The sequence below is a fragment of the Pristiophorus japonicus genome, chromosome 20 (assembly GCF_044704955.1).
Source record: "Pristiophorus japonicus isolate sPriJap1 chromosome 20, sPriJap1.hap1, whole genome shotgun sequence".
Lineage (NCBI taxonomy): Eukaryota > Metazoa > Chordata > Chondrichthyes > Pristiophoridae > Pristiophorus > Pristiophorus japonicus.
The window spans coordinates 7,530,940-7,550,272 of NC_091996.1; the positions used below are offsets into that span (position 1 = coordinate 7,530,940).

General features: G+C 46.6%; 1 protein-coding gene across 2 annotated transcripts; it reads right to left on the minus strand.

Moving 5' to 3' along the window:
• Positions 1-1,080: 1,080 nt before the first annotated feature.
• On the minus strand, positions 1,081-18,603 carry dpm2 (dolichyl-phosphate mannosyltransferase subunit 2, regulatory). 2 transcript variants are annotated; one of them, XM_070863721.1, is made up of 4 exons: positions 18,519-18,603; positions 8,118-8,207; positions 5,934-6,036; positions 1,081-3,115 (listed from the first exon to the last, which is right to left on the minus strand). In XM_070863721.1, the coding sequence occupies exons 1-4, from the start codon at positions 18,519-18,521 to the stop codon at positions 3,057-3,059; spliced, it is 255 nt and encodes an 84-aa protein (XP_070719822.1). In that variant the 5' UTR covers positions 18,522-18,603; the 3' UTR covers positions 1,081-3,056. The 2 variants fall into 2 exon arrangements, with proteins under 2 accessions (XP_070719822.1, XP_070719823.1); XM_070863722.1 differs by lacking the exon at positions 18,519-18,603 and adding an exon at positions 13,877-13,935.
• Between the last annotated feature and the right edge of the window lie 730 nt (positions 18,604-19,333).

The window sequence follows — 19,333 nt, forward strand, 5'->3', positions numbered from 1 at the left end:
TCGCTCATTCAATTTCCAGAGAGAAAATAGATTTATACGTAAAAATAAACAAATATTTTAAAAAGCTCGTGCAGGGAGAAGCCAAGCCACACATATTAGGGAGTCCCTGGGTTCAATGTCTAGCCTGGGCTGAGTTAACTTATCTCACCCACGTTGACAGCAGGGGTGCTGCATTTGTGGGTAGGGGGGCGGGGGTCAGGTGGTGTTAGTAGAAAAAAAAAATTAACTAGCGTTTCAATATAGGCAGTTGTGGGGCCATCCACTTTGGACCTATAAGGGATAGATCAGGGTACTTTCTAAATGCCGAAAAGCTAGAAACATTGGAGGTCCAAAGAGACTGGGGGGGGCGTCCAGGTATATAGATCATTAAAATGTCATGGACAGGTACAGAAAATAATCAAAAGCTCCAATGGAGTGCTAGCCATTATATCTGAAGGACTAGAATACAAGGGAGTAGAAGTCATGCTGCAGCTATACAAAGCTCTGGTTAGACCACACCTGGTACCGTGTTCAGTTCTGGGTACCGCACCTTCGGAAGGATATATTGGCTTTGGAGGGAGTGCAGCGTAAATTTACTAGAATAATACCCGAACTCCAAGGGTTAAATTACGAGGAGAGATAACACAAATTAGAGTTGTATTCCCTAGAATTTAGACGGTAAAGGGGAACTGATTGTGTAGATGGAGAGAAAATATTTTCCCTGGTTGGGGAGTTTAGGACTAGGGGGCATAGTCTAAAAATTAGAGCCAGGCTTTCAGGAGTGAAATTAGGAAACACTTCTGCACACAAAGCGAAGTTTGGAACTCTCTTTTGCAAATGGCAGTTGATACTAGGTCAATTGTCAATTGTAAATCTGAGATTGAAAGCTTTTTGTTAACGAGGAGGTATTAAGGGATATGGGCCAAATGCGGGTATATGGAGTTAGATCGCAGATCAGCCACAAGCTCATTGAATGGCAGAACAGACTCGAGGGGCTGGATGGCCTCCTCTGTGCCTATGTTCCCACTCCGGGCTGCTATCCAGCTTCCTCGGCTGGGAATGGTCTGGAGGGGTGAATGAATAACTTGCTGACTCTCACAGTAAATGCAAGTCTTTTTATTTTTAAACTGATTTTATTGCTCATGTTTAATAGACGTGTCAATTACATAAATCTATTTACAGGGCACTTTATACTCGATCGTCTTTTACAATGAGAGCTCCTCCTACACAAAGTCAAACAGAATTGTTTTTACATCATAACACGGATCCCTTTGTGTGTGTTTCTATCATGCCAATTTGATACAAAATGTGCACTTACGATAAAAATTAGAGAAAATAATTTCCAGCATAGCTCTCCCACACTTCAAGTTGTTTTTAAAATGCTGCAGCATTATACAGAGAGTCCAGTTATACCACACTCCCACATGTACACCGCAAAGCAATTTCCATCTTGCAGTGATGTAAGGATGACGTGTGTAACTGCAGTCAGGTCCTGATCAGACTTCAGGTAGAGACACACCAATCCGGACAAAGCAGCCCGCTTGATTGGCATCCCATCCACCACTTAAACATTCACTCCCTCCACCACCGGCGCCCCCTGGCTGCAGTGTGTACCATCTACAAGATGCATTGCAGCAACTCTCCACGGCTTCTTCGGCAACACCTCCCAAACCCGTAACCTCTACCACCTAGAAGGACAAGGGCAGCAGGCGCATGGGAACACCACCACCTCCACGTTCCCCTCCGAGTCACACACCATCCTGACTTGAAAGTATATCGGCCGTTCCTTCATCGTTGCTGGGTCAAAATCCCGGAACTCCCTGACCTAACAGAACTGTGGGAGTACCTTCACCACACGGGCTGCAGTGATTCAAGAAGGCGGCTCATCACCTTCTCAAGGGGTGAGGGATGGGCAATAAATGCCGGCCTTGCCAGCGACGCCCATATCCAGAGAATTCATTATTTTTTTTTTAAAAAGCTCACCATTGCGTGAAATAAAACACCAGGGCAATGAGCTGCTGGGTATAAACAGAACTTAAGTGATCCTCTTGAATCTTTTATAAGCAGAGTCTTTTTAATACCGTGAGAACTGGACGCTCCCAATAATGCTCCAAAAACATTTAAAATTTGGTCAGCCAGGAGTGCAGCTCTAGACATGCGAGTAAAGGCGAGAAAGCAGGAAGGGGGTACTGAAGTTTCATGTTCAGCCATGAACTCATTGAATGGCGGTGCAGGCTAGAAGGGCTGAATGGCCTGCTCCTGCACCTATTTTCTATGTTTCTATGTATGTTTCTCTCTCTCTCGCTCTCTTCCCCCCCCCCGGAGGTCTAGGGTGTAATTTCCTGCCTGTGTCCCCACCTCGGCTGTTGTTGGTTGTATCTGGCACTTGGCACCGAGCGACCTCAGCACCTACACTGCGTTACAACTGCAACATTATTCTCAAAAACACTTGTCTAAAGATGGGAGACTTGATAGCGGTAAACTGTCAGGGACTTAAGTTTCGCATTATGTTTAAAAGGATAATAGATCAGTAGAAACATTGACCAGTGACCTCAGACATTGTTGAATGCACGGCACGTGTTAAAACTCTTGCCCCAATGCTTTCTAAAGCTCCACCATAGTTGGGGTAGCTCAATTCCTCAAGGTTTTTTGTTAGCCCCTGCAATGTACGACAGTGTTTCAGAATCTCCTAATAAACAGGTATATTGCACAAAAAATTTACTCAAACAGTTTCAGAACAAAACCGATTTTTTTCTGTACACACGGGTTTCCCTCTGACTAAGCACAGTGTTCAATTTTCACAGTGTTACAACAGGATTTACAGACCAACACAAGGGGATATTGTGTCCCAATCTGGCGACAGTGGAATCCTGATACAGACAGGAATGAGGTATTAATATAACGCAGCAGACAGTCAAATAAAAAGAACAATGCGTGACTGCATCGCACAGCTCTCAGCAAAGCAGAAAAGTTTATTTTGCTAGTCCGCTGTCTGTATTTTAATCCTCCACTGAATCCGCTTTCTGACCTGGACAAGTCGACATTGGGGCAATCTGCAGTTCTCATTTCAATCCTGGCTAATCGGTTTTCTTTGCAGGTTTTCTGTTTTTCCACATCACCACAGCAATAAACGTTCCTGGGATGAGAAAAGAACAGGACACAGTCAACACGCACCCGCCTTGGTTACACAGAGTGTACAGCACGAAACCAGGCCATTCAGCCCAACTGGTCCATGCTCCACGCAAACCTCCTCCCACCCCGATTCATCTCACCCCGTCGACATATCCTTCTATTCCTTTCTCACTCATGTGTTTATCCAGCTTCTCCTTAAATGTATCTGTGCTATTTGCCTCAACTGCTTCAAGTAGTAGCGAGTTCCACATTCTCACCGTACTCTGCGTAAATCATAGAAATCACAGAAGCAGGACATTTGGCCCATCGTGTCTGTGCCGGTCGAAAAAGAACTACCCAGCCTAATCCCACTTTCCAGCTCTTGGTCCGTAGCCCTGTAGGTTACGGGACTTCAAGTGCACATAAAAGCACTTTTAAAATGCTATAAGGGTTTCTGCCTCTACCACCCTTTCAGGCAGTGAGTCCCACACCCCCACCATCTTCTGGGTAAAAAAACCTTCGAGCAATTACTTTAAATCTATGCCCCCTGGTACTTGACCCCTCTGCTAAAGGAAATAGGTCCTTCCTATCCATTGTATCTAGGCCCTTCATAATTTTACACATCTCTCCCCTCAGCCTCAATTGTTCCACAGAAAACAACCTCAGTCTATCCAATCCTTCCTCATAGCTAAAATTCTCCAGTCCTGGCAACATCCTCGTCAATCTCCTCTGCACCCTCTCCAATGCAATCACATCTTTCCTGTAATGTGGCGACCAGAACTACACGCAGTACTCCAGCTGTGGCCTAACTCCTCTGCTCTTCCTGGAATAGAGGCCACGAGATCTGTTACGTCCACCTGAGAGGACAGACGGGGCCTCGATTCAACGTCTCATCAAAAGATGGCAGTCCCTCAGCAATGTTTCCACTAACTTTTTGGGGGGGCTGTGTAACCCATTCAAACTTCCGCACATGTGCGTTTTTGGGGGTGGGGGGGGGGGGTGGGATTGTGAAGCTGGTTCACCGGCTGGACGGGTTCTCGAGACAGCTGTGCAGCCACGCTGCACTAAGGGAACATTGTCCCTCGGTACTGCATTGATTGTAAGACAATCATGGCCTAAAAAAAAACAGGGCACAATTTTTTTTTTGGAGGGTTGTGGGGTTGGGAGAGATCACAAGCCTTTAGTGTCAGCTGCAGTTCAGTGGGCAGCACTCTCGCCTGAGTCAGAAGGTTGTGGGGTTCAAGTCCAACTCCAGGGATTTGAGCACATAATCCAGACTGACACTCCCAGTGCAGTGCTGAGGCAGCTGCACTGTCGGAGGGGCAGTATCGAGGGAGTGCCGCACTGTCGGGAGTGCCGCACTGTCAGAAGTGCCGTCTTTCAGACGGGATGTTAAACCGAGGTCCCGTCTGCTCTCTCAGGTGGACGTAAAAGATCCCATGGCACTATTTCAAAGAAGAGCAGGGGAAGTTATCCCCAGTGTCCTGGGGCCAATATTTACCCCTCAATCAACATTACTAAAACAGATTATCTGGTCATTATCACATTGCTGTTTGTGGGAGCTTGCTGTGCACAAATTGGTTGCCGCATTGCCTACATTACAACAGTGACTACACTCCAAAAGTACTTCATTGGCTGTAAAGCGCTTTGAGACGTTCAGTGGTCGTGAAAGGCGCTATATAAATGTAAGTTTTCCTTTTTTGGTACTGCACTGATTTGTCCTGATTGTCTTACAAAAACAGGGGACAAAAATGATTTTTTTTTTAGGGTTGTGATGTTGGAAGAGAGCACAAGCTTTTAAAATATGAAAAAAAAAAAGTCCCAGCACGCCTCACAACTCTGGGCTCGAGAACGTCATCAGCAGAGACCTTGGGGAAGGCGAGCTATCTGCCCTCCTAGTCAGAGAAAGATGTGAGACACTGGGGAGGGGCGGGGGGAAGGAAAGACACTAAAAGAAAGATGAGAAATGAGAGAAATTTTTAAAAAACACCGATATAGTGTTTTAGAATCATGAACAGTACAATGGCCGATCGATGCACTTCTCTGTAACTCTGGCAACAACAAAATAAAACCTCAGAATCCTGAGACACTGCAACTGAGAACAGACCGATCAAGATGAAATATATCTCCTTCCTTTTTGCCAATCGGCATTAATCTGAAAGTCTGTCTAAAGTAGCTTAAAAAGTAGCCAACAGGGGCCTAAAATAAAACTTGAATCTGGAATGTAGTTCCCCCCCCCCCCCGCACCTTCCATCATCAATCAGCCGACTAAAGGGCTCAGGAGCAGTATCTGACTGGCTCCTTCAGCAACGACGGCTGGCTTCTCCTCCTTCAACAGCGACTGGGCCTCTCCTCCTCAACGGTGATGGGGCTTCCTCTCCTTCAGCGACAACTGGGCCTCTCCTTCCCCACTGATGACCTGGCCTCTTCTCCTCCAGCACGTGGTGAGCACAAAGGCTGCGACCACCCTGACCCACTGACCCTCCCGATGCCTGCCCCCGACCAAGCCTTGGACCACCTACCATCTCAACAAAAGGCACCACTCAGTGCCGAGCTTGCAGCCAACATCTCGCCGTGGGCAGCGAGGCTCATACAGCAGTGCCTGGTCTCCAGTCGTCTCGGAGCCCCTTGCCACTGGACCAAGACCTCGCTCAGCTAAGCCCGTGTGGTAGCCGGCGTGCAACGGCCACCCCACGTTAAAAGAACTCACGCACAGGCATCTTCCACTCCGTTAACATGAAGTTCGGGAACTGGAACGTCAGGACCCTCATGGACAACTGACCGGCAGAAAGTGCGTCGAGTGCTTTGATGAAACGACTACTGGGCAACAAAGAGCGACTCACCCACAAGTAAGACCAGGAGCAGGCCAGCAACAGCGGGCAGGATCACGGCGTACTCCCGGGGCAGGAAATAGCTGTGAAGAAGATGGCTACTGTCCACAAATGGCTGCAAACACAAGAATTGCTTTGGTCAGCAGATTTACTCACAATATTAAAAGGCAGACTAAAGAGGGAAGAGTCGCTTTACTCTATCAGGAGACTGCGAGATGAGAGGGGAAAAAATGTACAGCAAAGAGCCGATTATTATACAAGTACATGATCAACCAGACTGGGATTTCTACATCACACAGGCTGTAATGGACACAGAAAACTGTAACTCACTGCAGCCAAAAGTGATTGTTGGAGGCATAAAGTACAAACGCTACAGACTGTTCTAAGTGACACTATGGCTGCACAGACATTTCTGCTCCAGGTTTTTGTTCTATCACATATAGAATCAAACAGCACAGAAGGAGGCCATGCGGCCCATCGTTCCCGTGCCGACTCTTTCAAAGAGCGATCCAATTAGTCCTGCTCCTTCCCAGAGCAAAATTTTCCCTTTCAAAAAGGAGGAGTCCATTCAGCCTCTCGAGTGCGTTCTGCTATTCAATTAGATCATGGTCGAGCTGTATCGCAACTCCATCCACCTGCCCTGACTCCGGAATTCTTAATGCCAAAAATAAAAATTACCTGCCCTCTCAGGTGGATCTCAAAAAAAGTCCCATGGCACTAGCTGAACAAGACCAGGGGAATTCTCCAAGTCCCAGCTATTATTTATCTTTCAATCATCTTTTTAAAAAAAAAAGATTTCTCACACTGCTGTTTGTGGGATCTTACTTTGCACAAATTGGCTGCAGTGTTTGCTACATTACATCAGTGACTATGCTTCAGTAGTTGCCTAGAAACACGGTGAGACATAGAGGTTTGGAAAAAGGGTAGTATAATGGGACGTTCTGTCTTTGTGCCTTGTGTGAAGAAAGTTGGTGTCATTAAATAAACAAGCAGGTTAAGAAATCTGTAATTAAATCAGGCTGGCATCAATAAAGATGAAGCTGTGGGTTTGTCATTTAAAACCCAACTGGTTCACTAAACAAAACCCGCTGACTTTACCCGGTCTGGGCCTATATGGGATTTCAGTCCCACACCAACATGTTTGACTCTTAACTGCCTCTCTGACGTGACCTAGTTTCTTGGTCAGGGCAACTAGGAATGGGCAATAATTGCTAGCCTTGCAGCAATACCCACACCCCAAGAATGAATATTTTAAAAGTCCTGGGTCTGCCTCTCGTTGCAAAATATTTACGGGCTAGAGTGGATCTCATTGAAAGGTATCAAATTCTTAGAGGGCTTGACAGGGTAGATGCAGGGAGGATATTTCCCAGTCTAGAACCAGGGATCACAGTCTCAGGATAAGGGGTTGGCTGAGATGAGGAGGAATTTCTTCACTCAGAGGGTGGTGAATCTCTGGAATTCTTGGCCCCAGAGGGCTGTGGATGCTCAGTCTTTGAGTATATTTAAGGCAGAGATCGACAGATTTTTGGATACGAAAGAAATAAAAAGACTTGCATTTATACAGCACCTTTCATGGCCACCGGATGTCTCAAAGCGCTTTACAGCCAATTTGCGCACAGTAAACTCCCACAAACAGCAATGTGATAACGACCAGATAATTTGTTTTTTTTGTTATGTTGATTGAGGGATAAATATTGGCCCAGGACACCGGGGAGAACTCCCCTGCTCTTCTTCGAAATAGTGCCATGGGATCTTTTACATCCACCTGAGAGCGCAAACGGGGCCTTGCTTTAACATCTCATCTGAAAGACAGTGCAGCGCTCCCTCAGCACTGCACTGGGAGTGTCAGCCTGGATTTATGTGCTCAAGTCTCTGGAGTGGGACTTGAACCCACAACCTTCTGACTCCGAGGCGAGTGTGGTGCCCACTGAGCCACAGCTGACACAGTGGGATCAAGGGATTGGGCGGGAAAGTGGAATTGAGGTCGAAGATCAGCCGTGATCTTATTGAATGGCGGAGCAGGCTCGGGAGGCTGTGCAGATATCTGAAAATGGGGAAAATTTAAAACAGTACTGGAAATGAATCCAAATGCTCAGCAACTTGCTGATTGATGAGAAGTATTTAAATCGCCATGATCTAAAAGTGATATAGTTGCATTGAACACAGTGGCACCTCATCTTTAAAATCAGTACTCACCAAGATGATGACCCAGATAGTGTAATATGTGAAAAGTACCAAGCTGAACCCTACGAGGCCCATCCCAACCACTTGGTCTATTCCCGTAGCCTAAGAGAAAAACATGAGAAGTTTAGCAAGCAACACGTCTGCCATCTCCAGTGCACATGGAAACAGTCAAACCGTACATGTCCACCACCATCTACAAGGCATAAGTATTTACTGAGGCGTACGAAAGCATGGGCCTTCACCAACCTGTCCTCGCTGCACAGCACTGCCACCCCAGTCATCAAGATTCATGGCACGGCCCTGGACAACGAGCACCATTTCCCATACCTCGGGAGCCTCTTATCAACAAGAGCAGATATTGATGAGGAGATTCAACACCGTCTCCAGTGCGCCAGTGCAGCCTTCGGCCGCCTGAGGAAGAGTGTTCGAAGACCAGGCCCTCAAATCTGCCACCAAGCTCATGGACTACAGGGCTGTAGTAATACCCGCCCTCCTGTACGGCTCAGCGACATGGACCATGTACAGTAGACACCTCAAGTCACTGGAGAAATACCACCAACGATGTCTCCACAAGATCCTACAAATCCCCTGGGAGGACAGACGCACCAACATTAGCGTCGTCGACCAGGCCAACATCCCCAGAAATGAAGTACTGACCACACTAGATCAGTTCCGCTGGGCAGGCCACATTGTCCGCATGCCAGACACGAGACTGCCAAAGCAAGCGCTCTACTCGGAACTCCTTCACGGCAAACGAGCCAAAGATGGGCAGAGGAAACGTTACAAAGACACCCTCAAAGCCTCCCTGATAAAGTGCAACATCCCCACTGACACCTGGGAGTCCCTGGCCAAAGATCGCCCTAAGTGGAGGAAGTGCATCCGGGAGGGCGCTGAGTACCTCGAGTCTCATCACCGAGAGCATGCAGAAATCAAGCGCAGGCAGCGGAAAGAGCGTGCGGCAAGCCTGTCCCACCCTCCCTTACCCTCAACGACTGTCTGTCCCACCTGTGGCAGGGACTGTGGTTTTCGTATTGGACTGTTCAGCCACCTAAGGACTCATTTTAAGAGTGGAAGCAAGTCTTCCTCGATTCTGAGGGACTGCCTATGATGATACTATGCCAATAATAGAAGTTCTATCGGGCAGCCCCTATTACACCAGTGTGACATTTAGACTTCCTGCAGCAGACACTCTAAGTTGAGAGATTTCTAATTGAGTGATAATCATTACAGAATATTGTGCAAGTTGTACTGTATGCACACCATTAATCACTGGATAGCGACTGATCTGAATGACTTTAGACAGTTAGGTTGGTTTTGATTGATGGCATTTTTCTCCACTTCCTGGATTTTTGTAACAACAACAACTTCTATTTATATAGTACGTAATAAAACGTACCAAGACACGTGACAGGAGCAATTATCTAACAAAATTTGACACCGAGCCACAAAAAGGAGATGCAAGGGCAGGTGGCCAAAAGCTTGGTCAAAGAGGTAGGTTTTAAGAAAAGTCTTAAAAGGTGAGGCGGAGAGGTTTAGGGAGGGAATTCCACAGCTTGGGACCGTGGCAGCTGAACACACGGCCGCCAATGGTGGAGCGGTTAAAATGGAGGATGCTCAAAAGGCCAGAATTAGAGGAAGGCAGAGATCTCGGAGGGTTGTGGCGCTGGAGGAGGTTACAGATAAAGGGAGTAACCCTACTCCAATTGTTGACATCTTTGTCCCAGGACCTTTATCAGAGTTATCCTGAAGCCTGTCACAAGGTGTAGAAGAGCAGCCCAGGGAGGCACTATCTCTAGTTACTTCTGTCTCAGTGGGAAATCGAGGGTGTGAACGGAGTGTACAGAGGATGAGAATCTACTGTGACCAAAGCCAAGTCCACGGCAGTCCCAGTTTGCTTGTTGTACGGACTCTAGGTCAGACCCCAATTGGAGTTCAGTTCTGGGCACTGCACCTCAACAACAACAACCTGTATTTATATATTGCCTTTAACGTAGTGAAATGTCCCAAGGCGCTTCACAGGAGTATTACAAGATAAAAAAATCTCACACCGAGCCGCATAAGGAAAAATTAGGGCAGGTGACCAAATGCTTGGTCAAAGAGGTAGGTTTTAAGGAGCATCTGGAAGGAGGAAGGAGAAGTAGAGAGGTTTAGGCAGGGAGTTCCAGAGCTTGGGGCCTAGGCAACAGAAGGCACAGCCACCAATGATTGAGCAATTATAATTAGGGATGATCAAGAGAGCAGAATTAGAGGAATGCAGACATCTCGGAGGGATTGGAGGAGGTTACAGAGATAGGGAGCGGCGAGGGCATGGAGGGATTTGAAAACAAGGATGAGAATTTTGAAATCGAAGTGTTGCTTAACCAGGAGCCAATGTAGGTCAGTGAGCACAGGGGTGATGGGTGAGCGGGACTTGGTGCGAGTTAAGACATGGGGCAGCGAGCACAGGGGGTGATGGGTGAGCAGGACTTGGTGTGAGTTAGGACATGGGGCAGCGAGCACAGGGGGTGATGGGTGAGCGGGACTTGGTGCGAGTTAGGACACGGGGCAGCGAGCACAGCGGGTGATGGGCGAGTGGGACTTGGTGCGTGTTAGGACATGGGGTGAGAATGGATACAGAAGGATCGTAAATGTGGCAGTGGGATGGAGATATGGAATCATGTGAAAATAGCTAAAGAAATGTCAAGATGCAGACATTGCAGAATCGACAGAAAAAAAGGGAGTTACTGAGAGTTGAGGTTAAACACGGGTCACGGGAAAGAAAAAGTAATCACAGATAGGAGAAGGTAACGTAATGGTTTTCACTAATAAGGAGGGGAGAATAACGTAATGCTTTTTACTGATAAGAGGGAAATAGGTTTTACTGATAAAGAAGAAGAATTTAATGGGCTATAAACAAGCTGACCTCGGGGCCAGCTCTAATTAGGAGACCTCCTTGCCTGCCATTGGACATACTCGAGGAGGAGGAAAAAAGGGAGTGGACAGACCAAGTGCTAATCAAATGTGTTATGTTTTGAAAATGTATAACTACTGTGCTTTTCGCGCTGTAAAGGGGCTTGTCCAGAGGAAGGTAAACAGGCTCTGATTGAGAGTGTTCCTTTGTCTTGACAAGTCCCGGCCGAAGAATCTTCAATAAAGGTCTTTTACAGAAAAGGCAAGAAGGTGTTCGCGTCAGTGTATTCGCTGAAACAGATTGAGAGAAAAAGAATCCGTATTAACATTTGGTGTCAGAAGTGGGATCTCAACGGACGACTGCCGAAAGCTTGCGAATTAAGAGCCGAACTAGCCTCGGACGAGACGGGAGGAAAATGGCCACAGGAGTGAGTACTTTTTAAATACCACTTCGGTTCCCTCCAGTCCCAAAAGTCTGAAGAAAGTTTTGCCACTCGCTGGTTCTCAGGTAGCGTCCGAACGAGATCCAGGTCAATCTGGCGAATACCTTTTAACTTAGGAAATAAGTGTCCAAGTCAGGTACGACGTCGACCTTGTATTTCACTTGGCCCGTCTAGGCGCTGATTGGACCTAAATAGACCATCGTGGGGCGACGCGAATAGAAACACTGCGGGGCGACGCGGAGGGATAGGGAAATAGACTATTGCGGGGCGACGCGAATACGAACACCGCGGGGCGACGCGGAAGAAAAGGGAAATTGTGTAAAACTAAATCGCGGGACGACGCGAGGAATTGTGTAAAACTAAATCGCGGGGTGACGCGAGGAATTGTGTAAGGATATAAGGAATTGTGTAAGGATAAAATATTTCTTTACCGCGGGGCGACGTGGAATGGGCAATCATGGATCCAAAAATAGAGCCGGCCAAAGAAAAAAATTAATTAATAAGCTTTGTTGAATGAAGAGAGACTTTTGTGAATGTCTGTCGTTGAGTGAGAATGCTTGTGTGATTTTTTGACTGCGGAATTAATTTTTATGTTTTCATGTTTTTAAAAGCCTGTTTGGAAGAGTGGAGCAGCTGTTTGTTTATTTTAGCTCCACCCACTTCTCCAAACAGGGTGAAAGTTTTTTCAACCCTTTGTAGTGTTGTCCTGTATGTGGGAAGTTTTAAGACATTTTAAGTTAGAAACGCAGGTGTGGATTTATTCGGATGATAAGTTATGGAGCTAGGAAATGCACAAAGGATTGATTACATTGGGTTGAAAGACATAAATTTAGTCTCGGATTGAGATGAAGATTGCCTTTTAAAAAAAGCTTCTAGCTCAAAAAAAAAGTTTTAAATAAAGATTGAAATTACAAAATTTGAATTGGGATTTTGAGATATTAAGAGAAGGCACAGCAAAATACTGAGGTGGATTCAAACTAAAAAAAAAATTATTAAATTGAATCTGATCTCTTAAAGAAAAAAAGAGGAAATAAAACTAAAAGGTTTGGAAACAATCTAGAAATACCCTCACAAGAAAAAGATGAAGAAGCCACTTTAAAAGTAAACAAATGATTTTAAATTAACAAATTTAGAGACACGAGCCCTCCGTGTAAAATACAAAACCTAATTTGAAGAAAGGTGATCTGGAAAAAAGACGTAATGCACTAATTAGGTGCTAAAAAAAAAAGAGGGGTGTTTGCGATGGAAAAAGACATAACTTACTAAATACTGGTTGATATTGGCTGTGAAAAAGATATTGGTTTAATTGAAGAAAAAAAGAATTTGAAGTAGTAAAAGACACTCTCCATTGATAATGATTTTAAATTACAAGAAAGTTTCACTGCAGTTTGAAAGATTTCCAAAATGGACATTGTTTATCAAGAAAAGTCCCGAACAGTCTAAACAAGTAGGAGGGTTTTGAAAATAACGAGAAGAAAAGATCTAAGCTATACGAACTCAGCACAGAAAGAACTGGGAATTAGGAATCTTACTAAATTTTAAAATTCTTATAGAAAATGGAACTGGCACGGATGTTTAGATTTTGTGCTGAGAGAGAAATAAAACACAAGATTTGCCCAGTAAAGGAGACCGTAAAATAAAACGAAATGTTAGAATGTACACAGTGTATGTGAAAATTGGATTTCAGTAAACAAAATAGCTGTTAAAAATGTGTGGTCCCGTTTTAAATCAATCAAAAAAACAAATCTTTGGCAATTAGAAGTTAAGAAAACATTGGAGTTTACTCTAAAATGCCGTCTTTCCTGATGAGAAGACTTTTATTATGACGGCTTTACTAATGATTTCTGCTGTTTTAACGGATTCCTAATGTCTAAGCAAGTTTTGAAGGCACAAAGACTTGAAAAAAGAGAATTTTTCGGATGATTACGTGAAGTCACGTAATGACATCAGGCTTTCTTACAAACCTGTAAAGGAGTTAACCCTTTCCATTGACAGCTGTTTTACAATGGACATTATTAATTTGGATTTCTTAATAGAATAAAAAAGACTCACCTAACAGAGGAAATGGTGCGATAGTCAGAATAAAAATAAAAACAGAACTAGCCTATGTAATAATACTCGCCTGATACAAATAAAAGAAAGATACTCAAACAACACAAATTCAAGAGTTAAAAGCTAAGATAAATAAGCTGGAAGAGATTTTTTTTTTTTAAAACGGGGCCAGACGGATAGTGCAGTGCGCAGCCATAGCACCATCACCTATGGCAATAGAGCCAATGTACCCCACGGTGGGTAAGTGTAGTCTACAAACCCAACCTAACTTTACCTCCGATTTCACAGAGTGACCGCAACATGCATGGATAAAAGAGGAGTAGACCAGAACCTAACACCTGGTGACGACCAGGCTATCTGTTTAAAATTTGCAGATAAAACACTCACCGAGATGGGACCGCAGCGTCTACTTCGACTCTGGATACTGGGGACCTTGAGGCCCACGCAGGCACTGGATAATACAGATGGACGACGAGAGATATAGCACACGCAGGAAAGACAACTACATGAACTAGCTTTGTTTAATTTGACTGCCAAAATATGCATCCCAGCAGCCAAGGACAGGGGCAGCGAGCACAGGGGGTGATGGATGAGCGGGACTTGGTGCGAGTAAGGACACGGGGCAGCGAGTACAGGGGGTGATGGGTGAGTGGGACTTGGTGCGTGTTAGGACATGGGGCAGCGAGTACAGGGGGTGATGGGTGAGCGGGACTTGGTGCGTGTTAGGACATGGGACAGCGAGCACAGGGGGTGATGGGCGAGTGGGACTCGGTGCAAGTTAGGACATGGGACAGCGAGCACAGGGGGTGATGGGTGAGTGGGACTCGGTGCGAGTTAGGACATGGGGCAGCGAGCACAGGGGGTGATAGGTGAGTGGGACTTAGTGTGAGGTAGGCAGGATTATATTGGCCTTGGAGGGGGTGCAGTGCAGATTCACTCGATTAATACCGAGGGTTGAATAATGAGGGCAGGTTGCATAAACTTGGCCTTTGTTCCCTTGAGTTTAGAAGATTGAGGGGTGATCTGATTGAGGCTTTTAAAATGTTAACATGATTTTGATAAGGGCAGATACAGAGAAACTATTTCCTCTGGTGGGGGGAATCAAGAACAAGGCGGCATAATCACAGAGTCAAGCTATTCAGGAGGAAGATCAGGAAGCAGAAATAGCACTGCCTTTATTTAGTCAGAGTGACACAAGGGAGGTTTTGTTTTAAATGAACACGAGCGAGTGTAACTCCAACTGAAAGATACTTGATACTGATTACAGTTATCAGTGTTACAGGAAGTCTATCAGTGGAGATTTAAGGGGAATGCCCAAGGATCGGAATTTGATATAGAAACATAGAAAATAGGTGCAGGAGTAGGCCATTCGGCCCTTCGAGCCTGCACCATCATTCAATATGATCATGCAACTTTAGTACCCCATTCCTGCTTTCTCTCCATACCCCTTGATCCCTTTAGCCGTAAGGGTCACATCTAACTCCCTTTTGAATATATCTAACGAACTGGCCTCAACAACTTTCTGTGGTCGAGAATTCTACAGGTTCACCACTATCTGAGTGAAGAAGTTTCTCCTCATCTCGGTCCTAAATGGCTTACCCCTTATCCTTAGACTGTGACCCCTGGTTCTGGACTTCGCCAACATCGGGAACATTCTTCCCGCATCTAACCGGTCCAATCCCGTCAGAATTTTATACAAGGATAATATATAAAATGTGATAAGAGCTCGGTTCCAGGAGACTGGACGGATGTTGGACAGATAGTCACAGATGGAAAGTGTCAGCTATGGAGAACATAGAAATGGTATGAAGATGATTCTCAGCAGAGATTGTCAAGACACTGAAAGGTTATTGAAGTTTCTCTCATGGGATAGTTTATGAATTTGCAAACCACATCATTCAGCATTAACACAGGAACAAGAGCAGGCCTTCCAGCCTCAGGCCTGTTCCCCCATTCAATTAGATCATAGCTGAACAGTACCTTAACTCCATCTACCCGTCTGGATTCTGCAACCCTTTCCTAACAAAAATCTATCGGTCTCAGCTTTAAAATTTTTGTTTATTGAAAACACCAACAGCAGATTGTGAAAAGCCTGGAGCTACTTCTCAAGAGTAGAACGACACGAGAATGTGATAGAACCAGACAGAGAAAGTACAACAACAACGTAGTATAACGTCCCAAGGCACTTCACAGGAGAGCTTTAAGACAATTCTAATAACGTTGACACCGAGCCACATAAATAGAAATTAGGGCAGGTGACCAAAAGCTTGGTCAAAGAGATAGGTTTTAAGGAGCATCGTAAAAGGAGGATAGAGAGGCAGAGAGGTTTAGGCAGGGAGTTCCAGAGCTTGGGGCCCAGGCAACAGAAGGCACGGCCACCAATGGTTGAGCAATTATAATCAGGGATGCTCAAGAGGGCAGAATTAGAGGAGTTCAGACATCTCGGGGGGGAGGGGGGGGGTGGTGCTGGAATAGATTAGAGAGATAGGGAGTACAATCGAATCGAACCTTCTTCTTAGGCAGTCCCCCGGAGTCAGGGATGACTTGCTTCCACACTAAAATGAGCTCTAAGGTGACTGATAAGACCAATGTGGGCCAGGTCCTGTACTTCATTTTAAAGGGTGGAATCCTGTGCGTGAATTCTTTTAACGTGGGGTGGCCGTTGCACACCAGCCGCCACATGGACTTGACAGAATAAGGTCTTGGTCCAGTGGCAAGGGGATTCGAGACAATTGGAGACCAGGCTCGGCTGCATGGGCCTAACACAAACACACACATTCCTACTAACCCCCTCCCTTCCTCAGGTCCTCTCTCCCTGTTTTTCAGCTTGCGTATTTATCCATAGGATACTGACAGCGTACCCCCGGCCCCCCGGCTCCAGCACGCTGCTCTCCATGCTCAGACTCTGCTGCGCTTTTCCGCTCTCTCTCCAGCCACTCATGCTTTGGTGGTTGGTTACCACTTGTATACAGGCCTCGTGACCCAACCTCACTCCTGGCCACTTAGCATAATTACTGCTATCCTGACTCGCAATCAGCGAACTCAACATAGACCAGGTATTGTACCTCCGACCTTTCTAGTCTGCGTGGTCCAGCATCTACCAACTTAGCCATCAGGGGAAGCTCCTCATTTCTATTTTAACCCATAAAAACATTCTGACCTTCTTTCACTCACAACCTAGAACTCAATCAAAAGTGAAGTTTAGTTGCAAGAACATCAGGAATAGGAGGAGTAGGTCATACTGCCCCTCAAACGTGCTCCGCCATTCAATAACATCTTCTAACTCAACTCCACCTTGCTGTCCTATCCTTGATTCTGTGTCCAAAAATCTATCGATCTCATCCTTGGATATACTCAAAGACTGAGCATCCACATCGCTCTGGGGTAGAGAATTCCAAAGATTCACAACTCTGAGTGAAGAAATTTCTCCTCATCCCAGTCTTAAATGGCCGACCCCTTATCCCAAGACTATGCCCCCTAGTTCTAGATTCTCCAGCCAGGGGAAACAGCCTCTCAGCATCTATCCTGTCAAGCCATTTAAGAATTTTGTGTGTTTCGATGAGATCACCTCCATAGCCCGTAAACATTTCAAAATGAGAGCCAGTTGTTAACAGCGACTAGAGAAGTAGGGGCTCATTTCATATGAAATAGTGATCTGATAGAGGTGTTCAAAATTATGATGGAATTTGAACGGGTAAATTCATCGCCATTGTTCAGTGAGTCGGTACAAGATGCACTGCAGCAACTCGCCAAGGCTTTTCCGGCAGCATCTCCCAAACCTGCGACCTCTACCACCTATAAGGACAAGGGCAGCAGGCGCGTGGGAACACCATCTCCTGCAAGTTTCTGTTGGTGTTACACACCATCCTGACTTGGAAATATATTGTCGTTCCTTCGTCACTGGGTCACAATCCCTTTGTAAAGCACTTTGGGACATCCTGAGGTGGTGAAAGGCCCTATAAATGCAAGTCTTTCTTTTTGCCTGATTATAAACAGGCAAGGGCTTCCTTTTTACTATTAAGTTAAAAAAAAGTCTCACATTTATATAGCCCCTTTTCACAACCTCAGGACGTCTCAAAGCACTTTACAGCCAATGAAATACTTTTGGGGTGTAGTCACTGTTGTAATGAGCAGGCAGAGGAAGGAACGCGCGGCAAACCTGTCCCACCCTCCCTTACCCTCAACGACTGTCCTATGATGAAATAGAGCTGGAGCACCGGGCCCTGGAACATCGTGGCGGAGGTGTGGCGAATGGTACGGGGCCCAGAAGAGCCGAGGGCCCAGGGGCAGCCCACACTGTGCGATATGTGAGCGCACTGGGTCCGTGCAGCAGAGCAGGTCTCCAGGCGTCCCGGTTAACCCTTGCCACTGGATAAAGGCCTGGCTCTGTCAAGCCCGTGTGGTGGCTGATGTGCAACGGTCACCACACGTTAAAAAAATCCATGCAGGCATCTTCCACCCCCCTCAATTGGAGTTCAGGACTGGAACATCAGGTCCTTCATCGAAACATCTGTGAACCCATGTGGAAGCAAGTCCTCCTCGTTCGAGGGACTGCCTATGATGATGAATGTGGGAAACGCGGCAGTCAATCTGCGCACAGCAAGCTCCCACAAACAGCAATGTGATAATGACCAGATAATCTGATTTAGTGATGTTGGTTGAGGGATAAATATTGGCCCCAGGACACCGGGGAGAACTCCCTGCTCTTCCTCGAAATAGGTCCATGGGATCTTTTATGACCACCTGAGAGAGCAGGGGGGGCCTCGGGTTAACGTCTCAGCCAAAAGACGGCCCCTCCGACAGTGCGGCACTGTCTCAGTACTGCCCCTCCGACAGTGCGGCGCTCCCTCAGTACTGCCCCTCCGACAGTGCGGCGCTCCCTCAGTACTGCCCCTCCGACAGTGCGGCGCTCCCTCAGTACTGCCCCTCCGACAGTGCGGCGCTCCCTCAGTATTCATTCACTCACTATCTATCTATCTATCTATAATATATCTATCTCTCTCTCTCTCTCTCCCCCCTTCACACTCACCATCTCAGACGCTCCGGACACTCTGCCGTCCACTTCCGGGGTCACTGGGCCAAGGTCAGTGACGCGCGCTCGGCCAATCAGCACCCGGGTCGCCTACCCTTCCCCCTCCCCCTCAGGCTCCTTCCTCACTCAGCCTTTCTGTGAGCTCGGTGTTGGAAAGTGTTTGCATTTCCCCCAATTCAATTTAAAAAAGCCCCCGCCGTGTGTTTTTTCTTTTGCTTTTGACTTTAGTTTCTGATTGGTCCGCTCAGCTGTCAATCACCAGATCCCGCCCCCCCCTCTCCCGCACAGGCGTCGTGGCGTCAGTCTGGGGCTGCGCATGCGCCGTCCGCGCCTTCGCTGGACCGGTTTCGAAGACGTCATAGCGGGGTATGCCCCGCGCTGCAGCGCCCCATCCCGGTGAGCTGCAGTAGTTCCTCCCCAGACGTGATCTCCAGTCTCCCAGGCCAGCTGGGCAGAAGGTTGGCCTAGTGCAGCTCTAGAACTTTACTTGTAATGACCATTTCAGGACCTGCAGTTCCTCTGCACTTTAGTGTCAGTCGTGCGTGGCTCAGTGAGTCATACTCTCACCTCTGAGTCAGAAGGTTGTGGGTTCAAGTCCCACTCCACACACTTGAGCAGAAAAATCCAGGCTGTCACTCCCGGTGCATTGCTGAGAGAAGTGCGGGACTGTTGGAAGTGCCGGACTGTTGGAAGTGCCATCTTTCGGTTTAAACCGAGGCCCCGTCTGCTCTCTCAAGTGGACATAAAAGATCCCATGGCACTATTTTGAAGAAGAGCAGGGGAGTTATCCCCGGTGTCCTGTGAACAATATT